The sequence below is a fragment of the Salvelinus sp. IW2-2015 genome, linkage group LG15 (assembly GCF_002910315.2).
Source record: "Salvelinus sp. IW2-2015 linkage group LG15, ASM291031v2, whole genome shotgun sequence".
NCBI classification, from domain to species: Eukaryota; Metazoa; Chordata; class Actinopteri; order Salmoniformes; family Salmonidae; genus Salvelinus; species Salvelinus sp. IW2-2015.
The window spans coordinates 17,724,621-17,743,517 of NC_036855.1; the positions used below are offsets into that span (position 1 = coordinate 17,724,621).

At 41.7% G+C, this 18,897-nt stretch overlaps 1 protein-coding gene and 1 long non-coding RNA gene across 2 annotated transcripts; both read left to right on the plus strand.

Moving 5' to 3' along the window:
- Positions 1-4,805: 4,805 nt before the first annotated feature.
- LOC139028798 (uncharacterized) lies at positions 4,806-9,290 on the plus strand. Its single transcript, XR_011481008.1, has 3 exons — positions 4,806-5,005; positions 6,198-6,566; positions 8,822-9,290. It is a non-coding gene; the product is annotated as an uncharacterized lncRNA (long non-coding RNA).
- A 1,391-nt stretch (positions 9,291-10,681) lies between these two features.
- ggt5a (gamma-glutamyltransferase 5a) lies at positions 10,682-18,535 on the plus strand. The gene is made up of 12 exons (XM_024003243.2): positions 10,682-11,050; positions 13,614-13,741; positions 13,852-13,947; positions 14,982-15,168; positions 15,387-15,547; positions 15,767-15,913; positions 16,138-16,268; positions 16,811-16,995; positions 17,145-17,236; positions 17,369-17,475; positions 17,723-17,833; positions 18,022-18,535. The coding sequence occupies exons 1-12, from the start codon at positions 10,884-10,886 to the stop codon at positions 18,166-18,168; spliced, it is 1,659 nt and encodes a 552-aa protein (XP_023859011.1). The 5' UTR covers positions 10,682-10,883; the 3' UTR covers positions 18,169-18,535.
- Positions 18,536-18,897: the final 362 nt, after the last annotated feature.

The window sequence follows — 18,897 nt, forward strand, 5'->3', positions numbered from 1 at the left end:
TGAGCTAATTTATTCCCAACTTCCCAGTTGCAATGCTTCCAGTTAGCCACTGTCACCGATTCCTTCCAAACCACTCATTGTTGAATTTGCGATTTCCTACTTGTTGTGTAATGTTGATGTCTAATGGCTGATGAGCACCGATACTTTTTAATCTATAATTTCTCTTCATTATTTCTCTTCATATGACAAGGATTAAAAAGGATTTGCCAGTAGATTGTCGGCTTGATTCATGATGATGACTGCTAGCTTAGATTTTGAAAGTAAGATGTTGACACGATCAGTCCAATCAAAGCTACTGTACATTATAACGTCATTTGACGTGTCCCCATGAGTGACAGAACACTGAGCCAATCACGGTGCAACGCACCTATTTTCTGCTGGTTTGCCCCACCACCACAGAAACACTGAGCTAGGCTGAAACACGTGCATTTTAGAGCTGCCTTACTCAAGAAAACAAAAAAGAGACCATGTTTGTAGGCGGCTTTATTATCTCTATGATATATATATTTTTTTTACATTGTTTGCAAACTGATATGTGACACATACTAATGCCAAAACAACATACAACAYTTTTTTGCTAAAAATGTGGGGCTCAAAACGGGTCGCCACTGTTGATATGACTGACTTGCTTAAACAAATGTGGTTTCTACTGACAATTGAGATGTACAAACTATGGCATAAGGGGACGACGTGCGGATAAGAGGTAATCAGTAATTCCGATTAAGACATTAATAAGCAAGCTAGGATGGATGTAGTCAATATAACTATTTGTTCAGCACTTTTGAAATGTACAGTGACAGAATTCAGAACATGGGCCGTTCTTACAGTATTCTCCCTGTACACCAAGTCAGAACTGTAGGATAAATAAAGGGGGCCTTTAAGCAAACAATGAAAGCTCTTAAAATATATTTTAAGATGGTTATATTTCTCTTAATAAACAGGATATAGGCTACATGTCCACCACCAAGTTAGAACAGTAGACTAAGTTATGAGGGGGAAAGGGACCAAATTATTAGCGTTAGGCACATGGCCTACTAACAACTTAATACACAGCATACACTTAGTGTTACTTTCTTAGCTACAGTATACATATCTCCCTGGCATATTACACCATTTATGCAGCAGCATACAATACATTTTTGGACTCACCTTGTTGTGCTGTACTCACTTGAACAGGAAGGTGGCACAGTGGTCCTTCTTGTGAGCACATTTTGTCATCAAAGGTTGAATAATGACGTCATTGATCTTCAGGTTGGAGCTCTAGAAAGAGGCAGAGTGCCCGACTTGGAATTCCGAGTTGGATGACCTTTCAAAACGTATTTTCTCAGTCGGAGCAAGTTTTTTTCACCCTGGGCCAGAAAAGGTTGACTACATTGGCCATGCTGTCAATCCAGCATGACTTTTGCCGCGTTCAAAACAACTGGAAACTCGTAACTCGGAAATCTCAGACTTCAGTAAGTTCAAGACAACTGGTAACCCTAAGCCCCCCCTCCCCCCTGTGATTATTATTTGACCCTGCTAGTCAACAGAAGAGGACTGGCTACCCCTCAGAGCCTGGTTCCTCTCTGGGTTTCTTCCTAGGCCTTTCTAGAGAGTTTTTCCTAGCCACCGTGCTTCTACATCTGCATTGTTTGCTCTTTGTGGTTTTAGGCTGGGTTTCTGTATAAGCACTTTGTGACATCTGCTGATGTAAAAAGGGCTTTAAAAATACATTTGATTCATTGAATTGCACTGGAAATGCTTGGGGGAAAGGTCCATCGGGGAAAGATCCCGAGTCTCCTCATTGATCCCCAGCAAAATTAGCCTATATGTAGGCTATCGTTTATATATGTATTTCACACTATGTTGAGGTAACAATCAGAGTATAATGCTTGTACGGATGTCAACCACAACACATGTTCATGTCATCGTTACCATTCAAAYGCATTACAGTTAAAAATGACTTTGACTAACACCACTGATTTCTGTATGCTAGCTATGCTAACTAGTTTATACGAACTGGAGTTAGCATTTATCAGTTACTTTTTCTTAACCTGAAAAGGGACAACTTCTACATGTTATGCAGCAAATACAGACATTTGACTTAAGTAACCACATTGTGGGCCTGTTACAATACCTGAATAATGATGGATTTGACAAATATCCACTTTGTTAGATCAGATTTGGTGGTGGTCTAAGGCACTGCAACGCAGTGCTAGCTGTGCCACTAGAGATCCTGGTTTGAGTCCAGGCTCTGTCGCAGCCGGCCGCAACCAGGAGACCCATGGGCGGTGCACAATTGGCCCAGCGTCGTCTGGATTAGGGGAGGGTTTGGCCCGGCTGAGATGTCCTTGTCCCATCGCGCTCTAGTGACTCCTGTGGCGGGCTGGGCGCATGCATGCTGACAAGGTCGACAGGTGTACGGTGTTTCCTTCGACACATTGGTGTGGCTGGCTTCCGGGTTAAGCGGGCATTGTGTCAAGAAGCAGTGCGGCTTGGCTGGGTCGTGTTTTGGAGGACGCACAGCTCTCAATCTTCGCCTCTCCCGAGTCCATACAGGAGTTGCAGCAATGGGACAAGACTGTAACTACCAATTGGATACCACGAAATTGGAGAGAAAAAGGGGTACAAAAAAAWATATATACAGTATACATATATAAAAAAATATCGGATTTGGTGAATGTGTGCCAATCTGGTGAATGTGTGCCAAAAACGTCTGCGTTCCATTGACTCCTTTACCACATCTGTGCTTCCACCATTTTAAAGTAGTCAACTAGGTGGGGATTCCTATGGGTTGTCACCTCAATGGCGCTGCCCAAGCTGTCAGAAACGCTATAATGGCATAGATATAAAGATGAGTCCTCTATCTATCTCTATGGATCACGCAAACTAAGGCCAACTTTAAGTAGTTGATGACCCAGGTTTATGTGCTGTGCGCAATAGTCTGGGGACGAGGTTAAAATGTAGCTGGCTGCTGTTGGCAGAAATAGGAGCAAATTTAATGAAAAATAATATTTTCATTAAATTAAATTAAATTCAAAGCTCTGTGCTTTGAATAGCACAGAGCACAGAAATGCGACTACGGTTTTGTGCCAATCCAGATGATCAAATTTCGCACCATATACTGACCTTGTGACACTGAAATCCGAGGATGTTTCTCAAACTTACATTTTAGGGTAAACTGCTCCATTAACATTGTTGATACATTGGTACAGTAGCCTATATCGGTTTATGACTCTCCAGGAACTAATGTTTTTAGTTTCAGGAGAGACATGCTTATATGATTATGTATGTTGGGGGGTCCATAAAAATGTGTTATCCCTGGATTAGCCTATGGGTTGTTGTTTTTTACTGTTACTGCTGTTTAGCTTATGTGCTTTAAAAAGTAGCACAAGTTACAGGCCTATACGCTATGGGTGATAAGGATTTATACTTGTGGGTTTGTATTTAATGGAAAAACTGGTGGTAGGCTGTGTTAAGGTGAGTTGCTCAGTTGAGTTGGTTTTCAGATTATATATACAGTGCCTTCAGAAAGTATTCAGRCCACTTGACTTTTTCCACATTTTGTTAAGTTACAGCCATATTCTAAAATTGATACAATTGTTTTTTTCTTCTTCATCAATTTACACACAATACCACAAAATGACAAAGCAAAAACATGTTTTTAGAATTTTTTGCTACTTTATAAAAAATAAAAACTGAAATATCACATTTACATAAATATTCAGACCTTTACTCAGTACTTTGTTGAAGCACCTTTGGCAGTGATAAAAAAAATCCTCTGCAATCTACACACAATACCCCATAATGACAAAGCAAAAACAGGTTTTATCATTTGCAAATGTGTTACAAATAAAAAACAGAAATATCTTATTTACATAAGTATTCAGACCCTTTGCTATGAGACTCGAAATTTAGCTCAGGAGCATCCTGTTTCCATTGATCATCCTTTAGATGTTTCTACAACTAGATTGGAGTCCACCTGTGGTAAATTCAATTGATTGGACATAATTTGGAAAGGCACACACCTGTCTAAATAAGGTCCCACAGTTGACAGTGCATGTCAGAGTAAAACCCAAGCCATGAGGTCAAAGGAATTGTCCGTAGAGCTCCAAGACAGGATTGTGTCGAGGCACAGATGTGGGGAAAGGTACCAAAACATTTCTGCAGCATTGAAGGTCCCCAAGAACACAGTGGCCTCCATCATTCTTTATTGGAAGAAGTTTGGAACCACTAAGACTCTTCCTAGAGCTGGACGCCCGGCCAAACTGAGCCTTGGTCAGGGAGGTGACCAAAAACACGATGGTCACTCTGGCAGAGCTCCAGAGTTCCTCTGTGGAGATGGGAGAAGCTTCCAGGAGGACAACCATGCGCCAAGGATCCCTGACCTCCAGGGGTGTTAGTCACTCTCATTCAGATATCATTAACATGGTATAAGTCATAGAAAAATTGATAGAATTGCAGGAAATTAGCTGTAAAACTGCAACAAAAATCTCTGTGCGATGGCAAAATTTGTAGAATTGCCATGAAATTTGTTATAACATTTCTAAACTTCTCTCAGTCCCATGGCAATATGTGCAGAATTGCAGAAAGCTAGCTTTAAAACGGCAACATTTTCTCTACTCCCCATGGCAAAACGTGTAGAATTGCAGGAAAATAAACTTTAAGACTTAAATGAAATGTTTGGCCCACAATGTGGGGGGGATGTCATGCCAAATAGTGTCCCCCTCTACGTCACAATGGTATTCGATGAGTTCTAGCTTCTGTTGCTAGGGCTGTTGCTAGAACTTGAAACATTCTGACTGGATTACGTAATGAACCAAAGCGTCCGTTGCTATGCTGGTTGCTTGGAAGGAGGACGCGGGCAGTTCTAGTTCTATTTGACCGCATAAACGCTGGCTCAGTCCATACAAAATTATTACCTCAGAATTGCTCTCCAAGGACGGTGTTTTTGACGGTGACAACCTGCTGACTACCTGCTGCTTTAGAGGACCGAAAAGACTGGAGAGAACACTTTCTTTACCATGTATTTGTCTTTATATAAATACAAATAACAATATATAATTTAAACTGTTTTTAGATTGATGTTGCTAGCTACTGTACTTATATACCCCAGCCTGCCTAGTCAGCCASCTACAGTAGCCTGCTAGCTAGCCAGACAGTTTTATTTAGCTAACATTAGTTAGCTTGCTAGCAAGCAAGCAAGCTACTGTAATTGTTATTGCCGCTTTCTGTTTGTATGTAACGTTAGCTTGCACTTCAATGGCATTCCTCGAGGAGATGTATATTTATCTTTCCAACCAGGTGAAGGAACGTTACTATGAAGACACAACTGTGTCACACCCTGATCTATTTCACCTGTCTTTGTGATTGTCTCCACCCCCTCCAGGTGTTGCCCATCTTCCCCATTATCCCGTGTATTTATACCTGTGTTCTCTGTTTGTCTGTTGCCAGTTTGTTTTGTTTCTGTCAAGCCTACCAGCTTTTTTCCCCTCTGCTCCTATCTCTCGATTGTTCCTGTTTCCTAGTTGTCCCGGTGTTGACCATTCTTCCTGCCCTGACCCTGAGCCTGCCTGCCGTCCTGTACCTTTGACCCACCTTTCTGGATGATTGACCATTCTGCCTGCCCTGACCTTGAGCCTGCCTGTCATCCTTTGCCCCACCTATCTGGATTACTGACCTCTGCCTGCCCTTGACCTGCCTTTTGCCTGCCCCTGTTCGATTAATAAACTGTTGTTACTTTKACATTGTCTGCATCTGGGTCTTACCTGCAAAGTGATACACTTACCTGGATGGATTTAGCTATGTACAACCATTTGTTAGCTAGTTGCTAGCTATACATATAGTTCAGTGGATGCTGCTGAGGGGAGGATGGCTCATAATATGGAGTAAATGGAATGGTATCAAACACGTGGTTTCCATGTGGTTGTTACCATTCAATTGACTCCATTCCAGTCATTATGAGCCGTCCTCCCCTCAGCAGCCTCCACTGTAATAGTTATATTTCTTATATTTATAGCTACAAGTTAAACCTGATCAATCAAAAGGATAGGTGTCAGCAATTATGGTAATTCCAAATGCCCTTAACTAGGTGTCTTCGCTGGGGGAGGGGGGTAGAAATCAGAGAGAGTGATGGGGTGAGAGTAACAGAGAGAGAAAGACAGCAGTGCAAATGTACTTAGACTTACTTCAACAACTCTTCTCTTCCAACTTGTTAGGCAATCATATCTACCTACCGAGGAAGGATGGAAAGCTACACAGGAGAGTGATTTTTACTAAGGAGGCCGTGCTGACCGAGATGCATGCTGGCCATTTCAGAGTGAAGCGCATGATTGGCAAAACCAACCTACGCTTCTGACGGGGAATTGTCAAGGAGGTGGACAGCTGGGCAAGTGAAATAACCTTTTGTTTTTCAATCAATTCGTTTTGTATGATACCCATCAAGAACTAGACTCGCGAGGCCACCTCCAAGGCGATGGTGGACATCTTCAACACCTGACCCCCAGGAGGAATCCCGTCCACCAGAACCAGTGAGTTTGGATCAGTCTGATTCTCTGTGCTCTGAGTCGGAGGGGAACCAGCATAAGGTAGTGTTGAAAAGTACATATCCCCCACTTATAACACTGCACTAATCCATAACATCAAATCAAATTTTATTTGTCACATACACATGGTTAGCAGATGTTAATGCGAGTGTAGCGAAATGCTTGTGCTTCTAGTTCTGACAATGCAGTAATAACCAACAAGTAATCTAACCTAACAATTTCACAACAACTACCTTATACACACAAGTGTAAAGGAATGAATAAGAATATGTACATTAAAAAAAATATATGAATGAGTGATGGTATAGAACGGCATAGGCAAGATGCAGTGGATGATATAGAGTACAGTATATACATATGAGATGAGTAATGTAGGGTATGTAAACATAAAAGTGGCATTGTTTAACAATGCATCGGGTGGTGTAGGTGTCCTGGAGGGCAGGTAGTTTGCCCCTGGTGATGCGTTGTGCAGACCTCACTACCCTCTGGAGAGCCTTACGGTTATGGGCGGAGCAGTTGCCGTACCAGGCGGTGATACAGCCCGACAGGATGCTCTCGATGGTGCATCTGTAAAAGTTTGTGATTGTTTTTGGTGACAAGCCGGATTTCTTCAGCCTCCTGAGGTTGAAGAGGCGCTATTGCGCCTTCTTCGCCACACTGTCTGTGTGTGTGGACCATTTCAGTTTGTCCGTGATGTGTACGCCGAGGAACTTAACATTTTCTACCCTCTCCACTACTGTCCCGTCGATGTGGATAGGGGGGTGCTCCTTCTGCTGTTTCCTGAAGTCCACGATCATCTCCTTTGTTTTGTTGACGTTGAGTGTGAGGTTATTTTCCTGACACCACACTCTGAGGGCCCTCACCTCCTCCCTGTAGGCCGTCTCGTTGTTGTTGGTAATCAAGCCTACCACTGTAGTGTCATCTGTAAACTTGATGATTGAGTTGGAGGCGTGCATGGCCACGCAGTCGTGGGTGAACAGGGAGTACAGGAGAGGGCTGAGAATGCACCCTTGTGGGGCCCCAGTGTTGCTGATCAGTGGGGTGGAGATGTTGTTACCTACACTCACCACCTGGGGGCGGCCCGTCAGGAAGGCCAGGACCCAGTTGCACAGGGCGGGGTCGAGACCCAGGGTCTCGAGCTTGATGACGAGTTTGGAGGGTACTATAATGTTAAATGCTGAGCTGTAGTCGATGAACAGCATTCTCACATAGGTATTCCTCTTGTCCAGATGCGTTAGGGCAGTGTGATTGCAATTGCGTCGTCTGTGGACCTATTGGGGCGGTAAGCAAATTGGAGTGGGTCTAGAGTGTCAGTTAGGGTGGAGGTGCTATGGTCCTTGACTAGTCTCTCAAAGCACTTCATGATGACGAAAGTGAGTGCTACGGGGCGGTAGTCATTTAGCTCAGTTACCTTACTTTTCTTGGGAACAGGAACAATGGTGGCCCTCTTGAAGCATGTGGGGACAGCAGACTGGGATAAGGATTGATTGAATATGTCCATAAACACACCAGCCAGCTGGTCTGCGCATGCTCTGAGGATGCGGCTGGGGATGCCGTCTGGGCCTGCATCCTTGCGAGGGTTGACACGTTTAAATGTTTTGCTCACGTCGGCTGCAGTGAAGGAGAGCCCGCAGGTTTTGGTAGCGGGCCATGTCAGTGGCACTGTATTGTCTTCAAAGCGAGCAAAGAAGTTGTTTAGTCTGTCTGGGTGCAAGACATTTCTGGTCCGCAACGGGGCTGGTTTTCCTTTTATAGTCCGTGATTGATTGTAGACCCTGCCACATACCTCTTGTGTCTGAGCTGTTGAATTGCGACTCTACTTTGTCTCTATACTGATGCTTAGCTTGTTTGATTTCCTTGCAGATGGAATAGCTACACTGTTTGTATTTGGTCATGTTTCCGGTCACCTTGCCCTGATTAAAAGCAGTGGTTTGCGCTTTCAGTTTTGCGCGAATGCTGAAAACAGTGTTGAACAGACCTGAGCGCGGGAGCTTCCTGTTTTAGTTTCTGTCTATAGGCTGGAAGCAACAAAATGGAGTCGTGGTCAGCTTTTCCAAAAGGAGGGCGGGGGAGGGCCTTATATGCGTCGCGGAAGATAGAATAACAATGATCTAGGGTTTTGCCAGCCCTGGTTGCACAATCGATATGCTGATAGAATTTAGGGAGCCTTGTTTTCAGATTAGCCTTGTTAAAATCCCCAGCTACAATTTTCTCACAGTAAAGTGTAACCTGTGTGTTTGCTTGTTTAAGTCTCTGTCTCCTACTCTTTTCCCTTTAACTCTGCTCCTGTTCTCCAGGACCTAGGAGTTCTGCCCAACACCCAGACGTGGATCTACCTGATGTCCTCCATTACCAACCACTCTCCAACTTTTCATTACATCATCTAAAGCTACAGTTGTTGACATGTTGTCATTATCTGCTAAAATAATCTGCTCTATCATACCGAGCACATAATATGTGAGATACACAGATTAACTAAAAACACTAGCACTGCAAACACTCAGAACAAAGCGGGCAGCAGTGCCTGGACTTTGCAGTCTCCCTCTTCAAGTCCCCTTTCTGAGACTGGCTGCCTGTTGAGAACAAGTGACAGGCAGAACCTCGCAACCACCTCCTCTATATTCCAAACACCAGAATTCAGTATTTTAGTCTATGATTGCCATCTGAATGCACAAAAAATCTGTGAAAATAAATGACACAATTGTACCAAAAACGATCAAAGTTTATGTATTAAAATCTTAAATATTGCCTGGTAGGTTTTCACAGCTGTTTTACAASGTGTTCATTATTGTAAGTTATCCTTTGATTGTATTTATTTGCTCCACATTATTCATTGTTGTTTCCTAGGACCTACAATAGATACATATATATTCAACCACAAGGGTGTACTAATGAGCTATGCAAGATACAGATTTTTTTTTATCATAACAGAAGACTACTGAAATTATATTATTTCAGTGTAGATAAGTGAAAGGCAGGTTAAAATAAAAACTTGACAGCCAGACAAGCCAGTGTATGAATCAAATGGATTTGCATATGAATGGAGTGGAAATTAGCTGACTTTGTGATATGTAAGGTATGTAACTTTAATGTGTCAAACAAATTACACGTTCTTTGCCATTTCCGAAACGTAGCAWTGTTTAAGACATGGAACGCTTACAAGAAAGCTTAAATTCTTYTTAATCTAACTGCACTGTCCAATTTACAGTAGCTATTACAGTGAAAGAAGACCATGCTATTTTTTGAGAGTGCACAATTATGAACTTGAAAATGTATTAATAAACAAATTAGGCACATTTGGGCAGTCTTGATACAACATTTTGAACAGATATGCAATGGTTCATTGGATCAGTCTAAAACTTTGCACATACACTGCTGCCATCTAGTGGCCAAAATCTAAACTGTGCCTGGGCTGGAATAATACATTATGGCCTTTCTCCTTGCATTTCAAAGATGACGGTACAAAAAAAAACTGCATGTTTTTTTCTTTGTATTATCTTTTACCAAGATCTGTGTTATATTTTCCTACATTAATTTCACATTTCTACAAGCTTCAAAGTGTTTCCTTTCAAATGGCATCAAGAATATGCATATCCTTGCTTCAGGTCCTGAGCTACAGGCAGTTAGATATGGGTATGTCGTTTGAGGCAAAAATTGAAAAAAAWTCGGTTTTTAAACAGCAGAATTGTCGCGGAAACCAGCCTTGTTTGCATAGCGATGATGAAACGAACGTCATTTAGGCCATAATGATCTCCAAAATTCTAATCATTAGGTCATCACAGCGTTGACATAGCAACGGGCGCTAATAGTTTATTTATTTATTTGTCCAGGGGACATTATTTGGCATGACAGGGCCCCCAACTAAATCTCACTTAGAGCCCCCAAAAAGCTAGGGCCGGCTCTGGGCTAATACTTGATGGAATCGCTGGTGGTAATCTGTGCAAAGGTGGTTAGCAGTATAAGCCCATAGTTATTGTTTTTCCTACTGTCTGAGCTATACTTACGTGTAATGTTGGCCAGTTAGGCTATGTTTAAGACAGTTACTGTATAGCCTAACTGCCCATCATTGCAAGGTGCTCAGTTCCCCCAGGTATGATAACATGAGCCACTGTTCCATAATTCCTCTGGGCACCGCCCACGCATTCTGCTATGACACTACCTACGTTGGACCAGAGGATTGCTGACATGGGTATGATTTAACAACCTACGAGTTTTATCCTAAACATCTTCTCCTGTGACTCCTATGAACAATGTCAAAGAGGAGGAGTTTGCCTGTCCATCTGCGTTCGGAGTAAGGACATGGTGACAAAAGTTTTGGACGCCGCCGCAATTATAAGAGTGTACTGAAAAAAACAAGTAATGGCCAGATCTAAAGCAAGAATATACACGTGTATCGCTTTAACGCTAGTGAGCGCGATTGGGATAATTATCTTATGCACTGCATTCGCCAAGCAAAATTGTACGGAAGGGGTCTTTAGAAGTGCAGCTGTAGCCGCAGACTCGGAAACATGCTCAAAGATTGGACGGTAAGTGCTTACCCCTCTGTTTACCCCTAGGTAGGCTACAGTGGATTATAGTATTGTAGAGGTGGTATAACTGGTATTAATTTATTTGACAAACTTATTATGGTCAAGTTTTCCAAAAACAAAAATGGCACAGTCGCATAGAGCGTACAATGTAGACTTAATCAAATGTTAGGAATGGACAATCCTTAAAGTCGAAACAGTTCCTCAGTCTAACACAGGCAATGTCACTCACTGTTAAATTGCCGAGAAAAGGAGCTGTCCGGTGCGGATATGTATGTGCGTTCGTCACGCGCAGAGCCACATTTAGTCTTGAGTAGTTAAAGTTGAACCCTAATCACTAACTTTGGTTATTCATACGTTAGGATTTACTGCCTATCTTGCCTACCAGTTTAATGAAAGACGTGGCCTCCTTCTACCCTCTCATCTGCACTGGTCAGTAGCCTATTAGATAGTACCCCATTGTTGAGAAATGTAAATAGGCAGTTTTTTTATTTAACCTTTATTTAACCAGGAAGGGCTCATTGAGATTTGAAATCTCTTTTTTCAAGAGCGTCCTGGCCAAGATAGGCAGCACCAAGTCATTACACAATTACAGACAGACAACATGAAAAACGAAGTAATCTAGTAAAAACCATAGAATTCACAAGAGTATAACAAAATCATAAAACAGCAAATTAATAACATTGACAGGTCAGGGAATCAGTCTCAAAATCCTTCATCAGTGATTTAAAAGCACCAATCAGGACAAGTTCATCCAGTTTAAAAGTATTTTGTAAGGCGTTCCAAGCCGATGGCGCAGAGTACATAAAAGCCCTTTTTACCAAATTCAGTTCAGACATTTGGAACAGTTAGCAGGATAAAGTCCTGCGAATGAAGAGAGTACCCACCACATTTCTGAACAATAAAAATGCCCAAATAAAATGGTAGTTAACCCAAAATGGCTAGAGAAGGCCAGCCAACCCTGGTATACAAAGTGCAGTGGTGCGTAAATGTTTTGCAGTTTGAAATCAATCTTAATGTGCCATGATAAAGGGTGTCAATTGATCTCAAACACTGAGCATTCATATATAAAATATCCCCATAGTCTAGTAAAGCCATAAATTTAGCTGATACTAGCCTCCTTCTGGCTTCAAAAGAAGCCTTATTCCTAAAATAAAATCCCAACTTCAGCTTCAATTTTTTTGAAAGTTGTTGAATATGCAATTTAAAAGAGAGGCCATCATCAATTAAAATTCCAATATATTTATATGAGGTTACAGTCTCAATCTCATTGCCCTGACAGGTAGTGATAGGTGAAAGGGTCAGAGATATATTTCTTGCTTTAGAAAACACCATTTGTTTAGTTTTGTCAGTATTGAGGATAAGCTTCAATTGACACAAGGTATGCTGAAAAGCAGTTTTCAAGTTCTGGAAAGCTTTTGTGAGAGACGAGGCACAACATTAAATAACAGTATCATCAGCATAAAAGTGAAGTTGAGCATTGTCCACATTTTTGTCTAAATTATTTATATAAATAGTGAATAAGAGGGGACCAAGTACAGAGCCCTGGGGCACATCATTACAGACAGACAATTTAACAGACATGAGCCCATCAAATTGAGTGCACTGAGTTCTATTAGACAGATAGTTAGCAAACCATGCAACTGCATGCTCCGAAAGACCTACACTCGACAATCTCTGCCTCAGTATAGCATGATCAACTGTATCAAAAGCCTTAGAGAGATCAATAAAAAGTGAGACACAGTGCTGTTTTTTGTCAAGGGCTTCAGTGATATCATTTAAAACCTTCATGGCTGCTGTAATTGTGCTAGGCTTCTTCCTGAAGCCCGATTGGTACATTGATAAAATAAAGTTAGTATATACAAACTATTTTAGCTGTTCACTCACAAGGGTTTCAAGTATTTTCACCAGGGGTGACAGCTTTGAGACTGGCCTATAATTATTTAAAAGAGTTGGATCTCCCCCTTTTAAAAGTGGTAGGACAAATGCTGATTTCCAGATCTTTGGAATTTCATTACATTCCAGGGTTAGATTGAACAGATATGTAAGTGGTTCAGCTATGAAATCAGCTGCCAGATTTAAAAAGCAGGGATCAAGAAGATCAGGACCTGCAGGCTTTCTCTGATCTAAGGATTTCAGGGCTTTATGTACTTCCTGCACTGAGAATGGCTAAAAGTTTGACCAGCTCTCGCTCATTCATCCACACAGGGTTGTACTGAGACAGAGGACACTGAATCAAACAGCCTACCAGATGATACAAAGTGCTCATTGAAACAATTCAGTTATCAACTATATAATCGCTGACACAACTCCAGCTATGCAACTACCTTTTTGTATCTGACCTTTTAAGAAATGAAATGAACATGTATTTGCATTCATAGCTACAGTATATATCCAGTACTTAGCCGATTTTACTGAGGCTATACATCTACAGTGGGGTTTGAAGCTATCAGATTAATTTAATTATAGCCTATAGCCTAATGGTTCTTAGTATTATTGCACAGTCCACATCGAGACAGACAAATAGCCAGGCTCACTACATGCTATGTAAACCCCCATCCAGAGATATCCTGCAGAGAGGAGGATCMGCAGTAGATGGAGCCATTGCTGCATTACTGTGCACCTCTGTCATAAACCCACAAAGTATGGGCATTGGTGGGGGGTCCATATTCACGGTGATGGACAGTAGCGGTAAGGACTCTTCATCCCCCTACTATAATATTTGGATGTCTGTGTGGTATCTCAAACTCACAAAGGGGGGATAAACACTTTCATGTCATGTACATTTGTTTATTTCAAAGGCAAGGTTAAAATCATCAATTCAAGAGAGACTGTCCCTCAGGAGTTTAACCCTGATCTACTGAGTGGATGCCCACACAACTTCCAAATGATGACAGGTATTTGTAGTGAAAATGAGTGAACATGAACTTTGTCTTTCTTGAATTGTTTTTGTAGTCAAAAAGCATGTCCTTCCGCTTTACGATGGAAGCTGTTTTTCTTGTTGTTCGAGCTTTCTTTCCTGTTGGCATCAAGGTGGGAATTCTGTGGAACTCCAGTAATCCTGGGGCAGCTTGATCTTGCTGATTTAAAGCTGTCTGTCAAGCGACAAGCCGACTATGCTGGTTTATAAGCAAGGATTTTCATTCCTTGGTATAAAGTCCTTATTTAATGATGACATTGAGAGCCAGTACAGTCACATCCAGACTCCTGTTCAGACCTGTTCAGATATGTGAAACACCCCTGGTACCCTCCTCCATCGGCCTGTTTCATGCCTGAAGCCTGCTTGCCTTCTGACAGGCTGTCTGCTAATGCCAGCCTGATTCTGGTTCTCCTCTCACTGTGAGGCAGATARTTTTGCTGCTTCCTTTTGATTTCTCCCTTTTTCAATAAAATGTGATTTATAAACGCACTAACAAGACAAAGGGTCCCGTGGACCTGTAAGCAACATGTTGCTGTGTGCTGTAAGCCAAGAGCACACACAGTGAACAGCCCATCCGTTGGCTTTGTTTTTAATTTCCACTAATCAGGTTGTTATATATATACTATGAATTAACATAAACTTCATTGAAAATGTTCATCTTCATTTGTAAACACAAAAAGAGAAATCTTCCGCAAAATATTATATGTATTACCATGCCAGTCGAAATGTAATGGCTTAGCAAAATCCCTAAAGGAAATCAACTCATGAAAGGCTTAAACAATGTTTACTCCATTCAAAGTTTATTTTTCAGAAATGTTGTTAAAAGGCAAACAACAGCAGATTTACTTATACTTATGAAAGTGGACAAACAAGCTATAATCAGTAAGTGATAGCAATATCAGGGATATAAAAGATACCGTGACTGTGACCGAAGACAGTTTCGGATAGAGAGAGAGAAAAAAGTGTCAAAAAAAAAAGTCTGATTTCCCCCACCCCCACCCCTGGTTCCAGGCAGCCAATGGATTGGTGTCCCTGGAGAGATCCGTGGGTATGAGCAGGCCCACAGGTTGTTTGGGAAACTCCCATGGGCCAGCCTCTTCCATCCCACCATCAAGCTGGCCAGAGAGGGTTTCCCTGTACCCCAGGTCCTGGGCCGCTTTATCCCACTGATCAACACGGATGAGACCCTACCAGTACGGTAAGGACCACCCTGATCTTAAAGACCTTAACATTATGGTAAGAGCCACATTGACCCTAAATGACTGGAGGAATCCAACTCATAAAGCCCACCCTAAAATAAAACAGTATGATGAGTCCCAGATGTGTGGATGTATAACATGAAAAGTATTTCAAGAGAGCAAATGTCAAGCCATCATTCTGTCACCACATTGCAAGAAAATAATATTTGAGCTGTAGTCAGTTGTTTCTAGATAAGAATGGAAACCTGCTGAAGGTTGGAGACACTGTGAAGTTTGAAAAATTGGCTGACACATTGGAGATCATTGCAAACCAAGGGGCAGATGCTTTTTACACTGGAAAAGTAGCAGAGGATTTAATCGGCGACATAAAAGAAGCAGGTACACCAAGTTCCATTATTGATAATCACCTCTCCCTTATTGTAGCATTGCTTTACAGCAAATATATTTAATTACAAGGAAGCTGCAAGTCTCTAATGCATTCAAATTGATCACACCCAAATTATAATGTGCCTGTGGTATGTATAGGCATTTGGAGTGCTGATTAACTCATCAATATATTTCAATTTATGTTTTTGCTGTCTTGTAACTGTATTTTAGGTGGAACACTATCCATGAAGGACCTGGAATTGTTTAAAGTGACTGTGACAGATGCATGGACTATTCCTCTAGGAGAGTACCAGATGCACTTCCCCCCACCCCCATCAGGAGGCGCTATCCTCAGCTTCATCCTCAACATCATGAAAGGTTGGAATTGAATAATATCATTTTTTTTTCATTTTAAGATGGACCCCATATAACACTGACATGCTCTTATTTAGAGCATATAAGTAATTGTTAGCTTATTGATACAGTATTTGGGTTAACTGAAATTGATTATAAAAMGTTTAAGATTGAAAGCATCCTGGAGACCAGAAACCTGGTAGAAAACCCACCTCCTTATTACATTTTCCTTATGTCTTTGTCTATAGAATACACCCTAAACTCCGCTTCTCTGATGGGAAAACAAAAGACTCTCACCTATCAACGCTACATCGAAGCGTGTAAATTTTCTAACGGACTGAGGAAGTACATCCGTGATCCACACTTCAACTCAAAACCAGTAAGTTCCACAAGACTCGAGGCGTATAGGAAATCATGACATAGTATAGGTCAAGACCTGGGTGCTCGTAAATCTTTAATGATCTAAGTGCTGTTTTATCCCAACAGGGTACTCTCAGGGTCATGTTGAGCCACAAGGGATAATTATGGAGGGTGCAGCATCAGCTATTACTGATGCCAGCTTAGCTGTGCTCCAGTCTGAAATGACTTTCCATCCCTACCATGATCAGATATTCCTGGTTTTCTTTCACAAATTGTTCAAAAGATGTCTCATCTCTGCTAACCTGCTAGACCTGAGACATGGCTGTATACTCATGTCTAACTCCATGGGGTCACAGGAGTCTGCATCCATGCCTCAGGGCAAAACACCTGCTTTTCAAATCACTCACACACAAAACAACACAAAACAGCAAACCATGCATTCTGCATGATAAGATAGGAGGGTGAAATGGGAAGTGGCTAAGTAGAGAGTTGCTACTGTAATGCAATATATACTGTAACTCCAACCTGCCTGATCAAGGTCCATTTACTTATTTTGTCCAGAGAGCATTGAAGTTCACTGAGCAGCAGTTTGCTGACCACTTCAGGGCCATGATCAGTAGTAATGAGACCCATGATGCTCAGTACTACAACATCACTCCATACCTGGACACCATGGGCACCACACATGTGTCTGTGATAGCTGAGGATGGAACTGCCGTCTCTGTTACCAGCACTATCAATCACATGTAAGTCAAATGTTATTCACTGTGTAGAATCATAACAATAATCATCATTAGGGCTATGTCAGCAATGTATAAATGTCATTAGCTATGTATAACCATGTAACATTCACAATACACACAATGACTTGTCAAATATCTTTCCCTTCACTCAGGTTTGGATCCAGAGTGTTCTCCCCTAAAACTGGTGTCATCCTCAATAATGAGTTGGCAGATTTCTGTGGGAAGGCAGATCACATTGTTGCAGGTAATGTGACCCCCCCAAAATATTTCCTGAGTGTTTGTAAGGGTGGCTGTAAAATAAACTGATAGTTTCTTGGACATTTCAATTGCTTTTGTAGCCTCTCCTTGATGATTTGTTTTCTGTTTTGGCTTGCAGGTGAGCAGCCTCCCTCCTCCATGTCCCCTGTTGTCCTGCAGTCCAAGTATAAGACTCTGGTGATTGGCGGGTCAGGTGGCAGCATGATCACCACAGGGATGGCCTTGGTAAGTGACCATGGTAACAACAATATTTCATCAACATACACTTTGTGTAAACAAATAACAAATACCTGAATAACACCAACACTCACCTAATGTTCATAAATCTACTGTGTGACCAATATTTGACTGTTTTCTAAAACACTCTGTACCTTAAACACACCACCATGGTAACATTCACTTTTAGTCCACATACAGGCACAGTATTAGCAGTCTTCCTCCTCATGGTCTCGTATGTCTGTCTCTCTCCCAGACCCTCATGAACCACCTGTGGTTTGGGAAGAGTCTGGAGGAAGCCATCGCTGCCCCCGTTGTGTTTGTGGATTCCAAAAACGCACTGAAGTTTGAACCTGACTTTGACAAGGTAACACCACACATCATGGGCACTCAACGATTAAAGAAGTATTCAGTTATGTTTCTGAAGAATATTGTTGGTCTTTCACAGATTTACACATCTGAGGGGGTACTATTCACAGGTCTCCATATACATTGTGTTCATACTTCAGTGTGTCTGTCCTCCTGTTCCTAGCACTTTCTTCCTCTCTCCCTAAGGCTGTGGTGGAGGATCTGAAGAATTTCGGGCACACAGTGGAAGTTCAAAAGTACTTCTACAACGTTGTCAATGCTGTAGAGAAGGACATCGGTTGCATCAAAGCTGTTTCAGATTCYAGAAAGATGGGCAAGGCAGCTGGTTATTAGTCTTCGACTGTTGGTCACTGACCCTGGATATAGATAGTATTCCAACTGTCAATATAGAGCTACTGTAGCTATAGCAAAAACATGGCTCTGATTATGTCTCAGACAAAATGTGATTGTGCAGACAGTATATGCTTTTCATCCCATTTACTACAGTATCAACAGGCAACGTGTAGAACAGCAACCTCTGATATTAAGTCACAAATAGGAGCATACTGTATTTCATTGTAATGTAGAGGATGATTGAATGCTAGATCTGTCTTCTCTTCCTCATCCCTTTTTCTAGAACTTACTGGATATTATTCCAGTACTGGAATGTATGTACTTAATAATGTACACTGAACAAAAATATAAACAACAATTTCAAAGATTTTACTGTGTTACAGTTCTTACATGGAAATCAGTAAATTGAAATTAATTAGGCCCTAATCTATGAATTTCACATCAATGGGAATACATATATGCATCTGTTGGTCACAAAAAAAGGAAAGGGCAGAAAACCAGTCAGTATCTGGTGTGACCACCATTTGCCTCATGCAGCCAGCGCGACATATTTCCTTTGCGTAGAGTTGATCAGGCTGTTGATTGTGGCCTGTGGAATGTTGTCCCACTCTTCTTCAATGGCTGTGCGAAGTTGCTGGATATTGGCAGGAACTGGAACATGCTGTCGTACACATCGATCCAGAGCATCTCAAACGTGCTCAGTGGGTGACATGTCTGGTGAGTATGCAG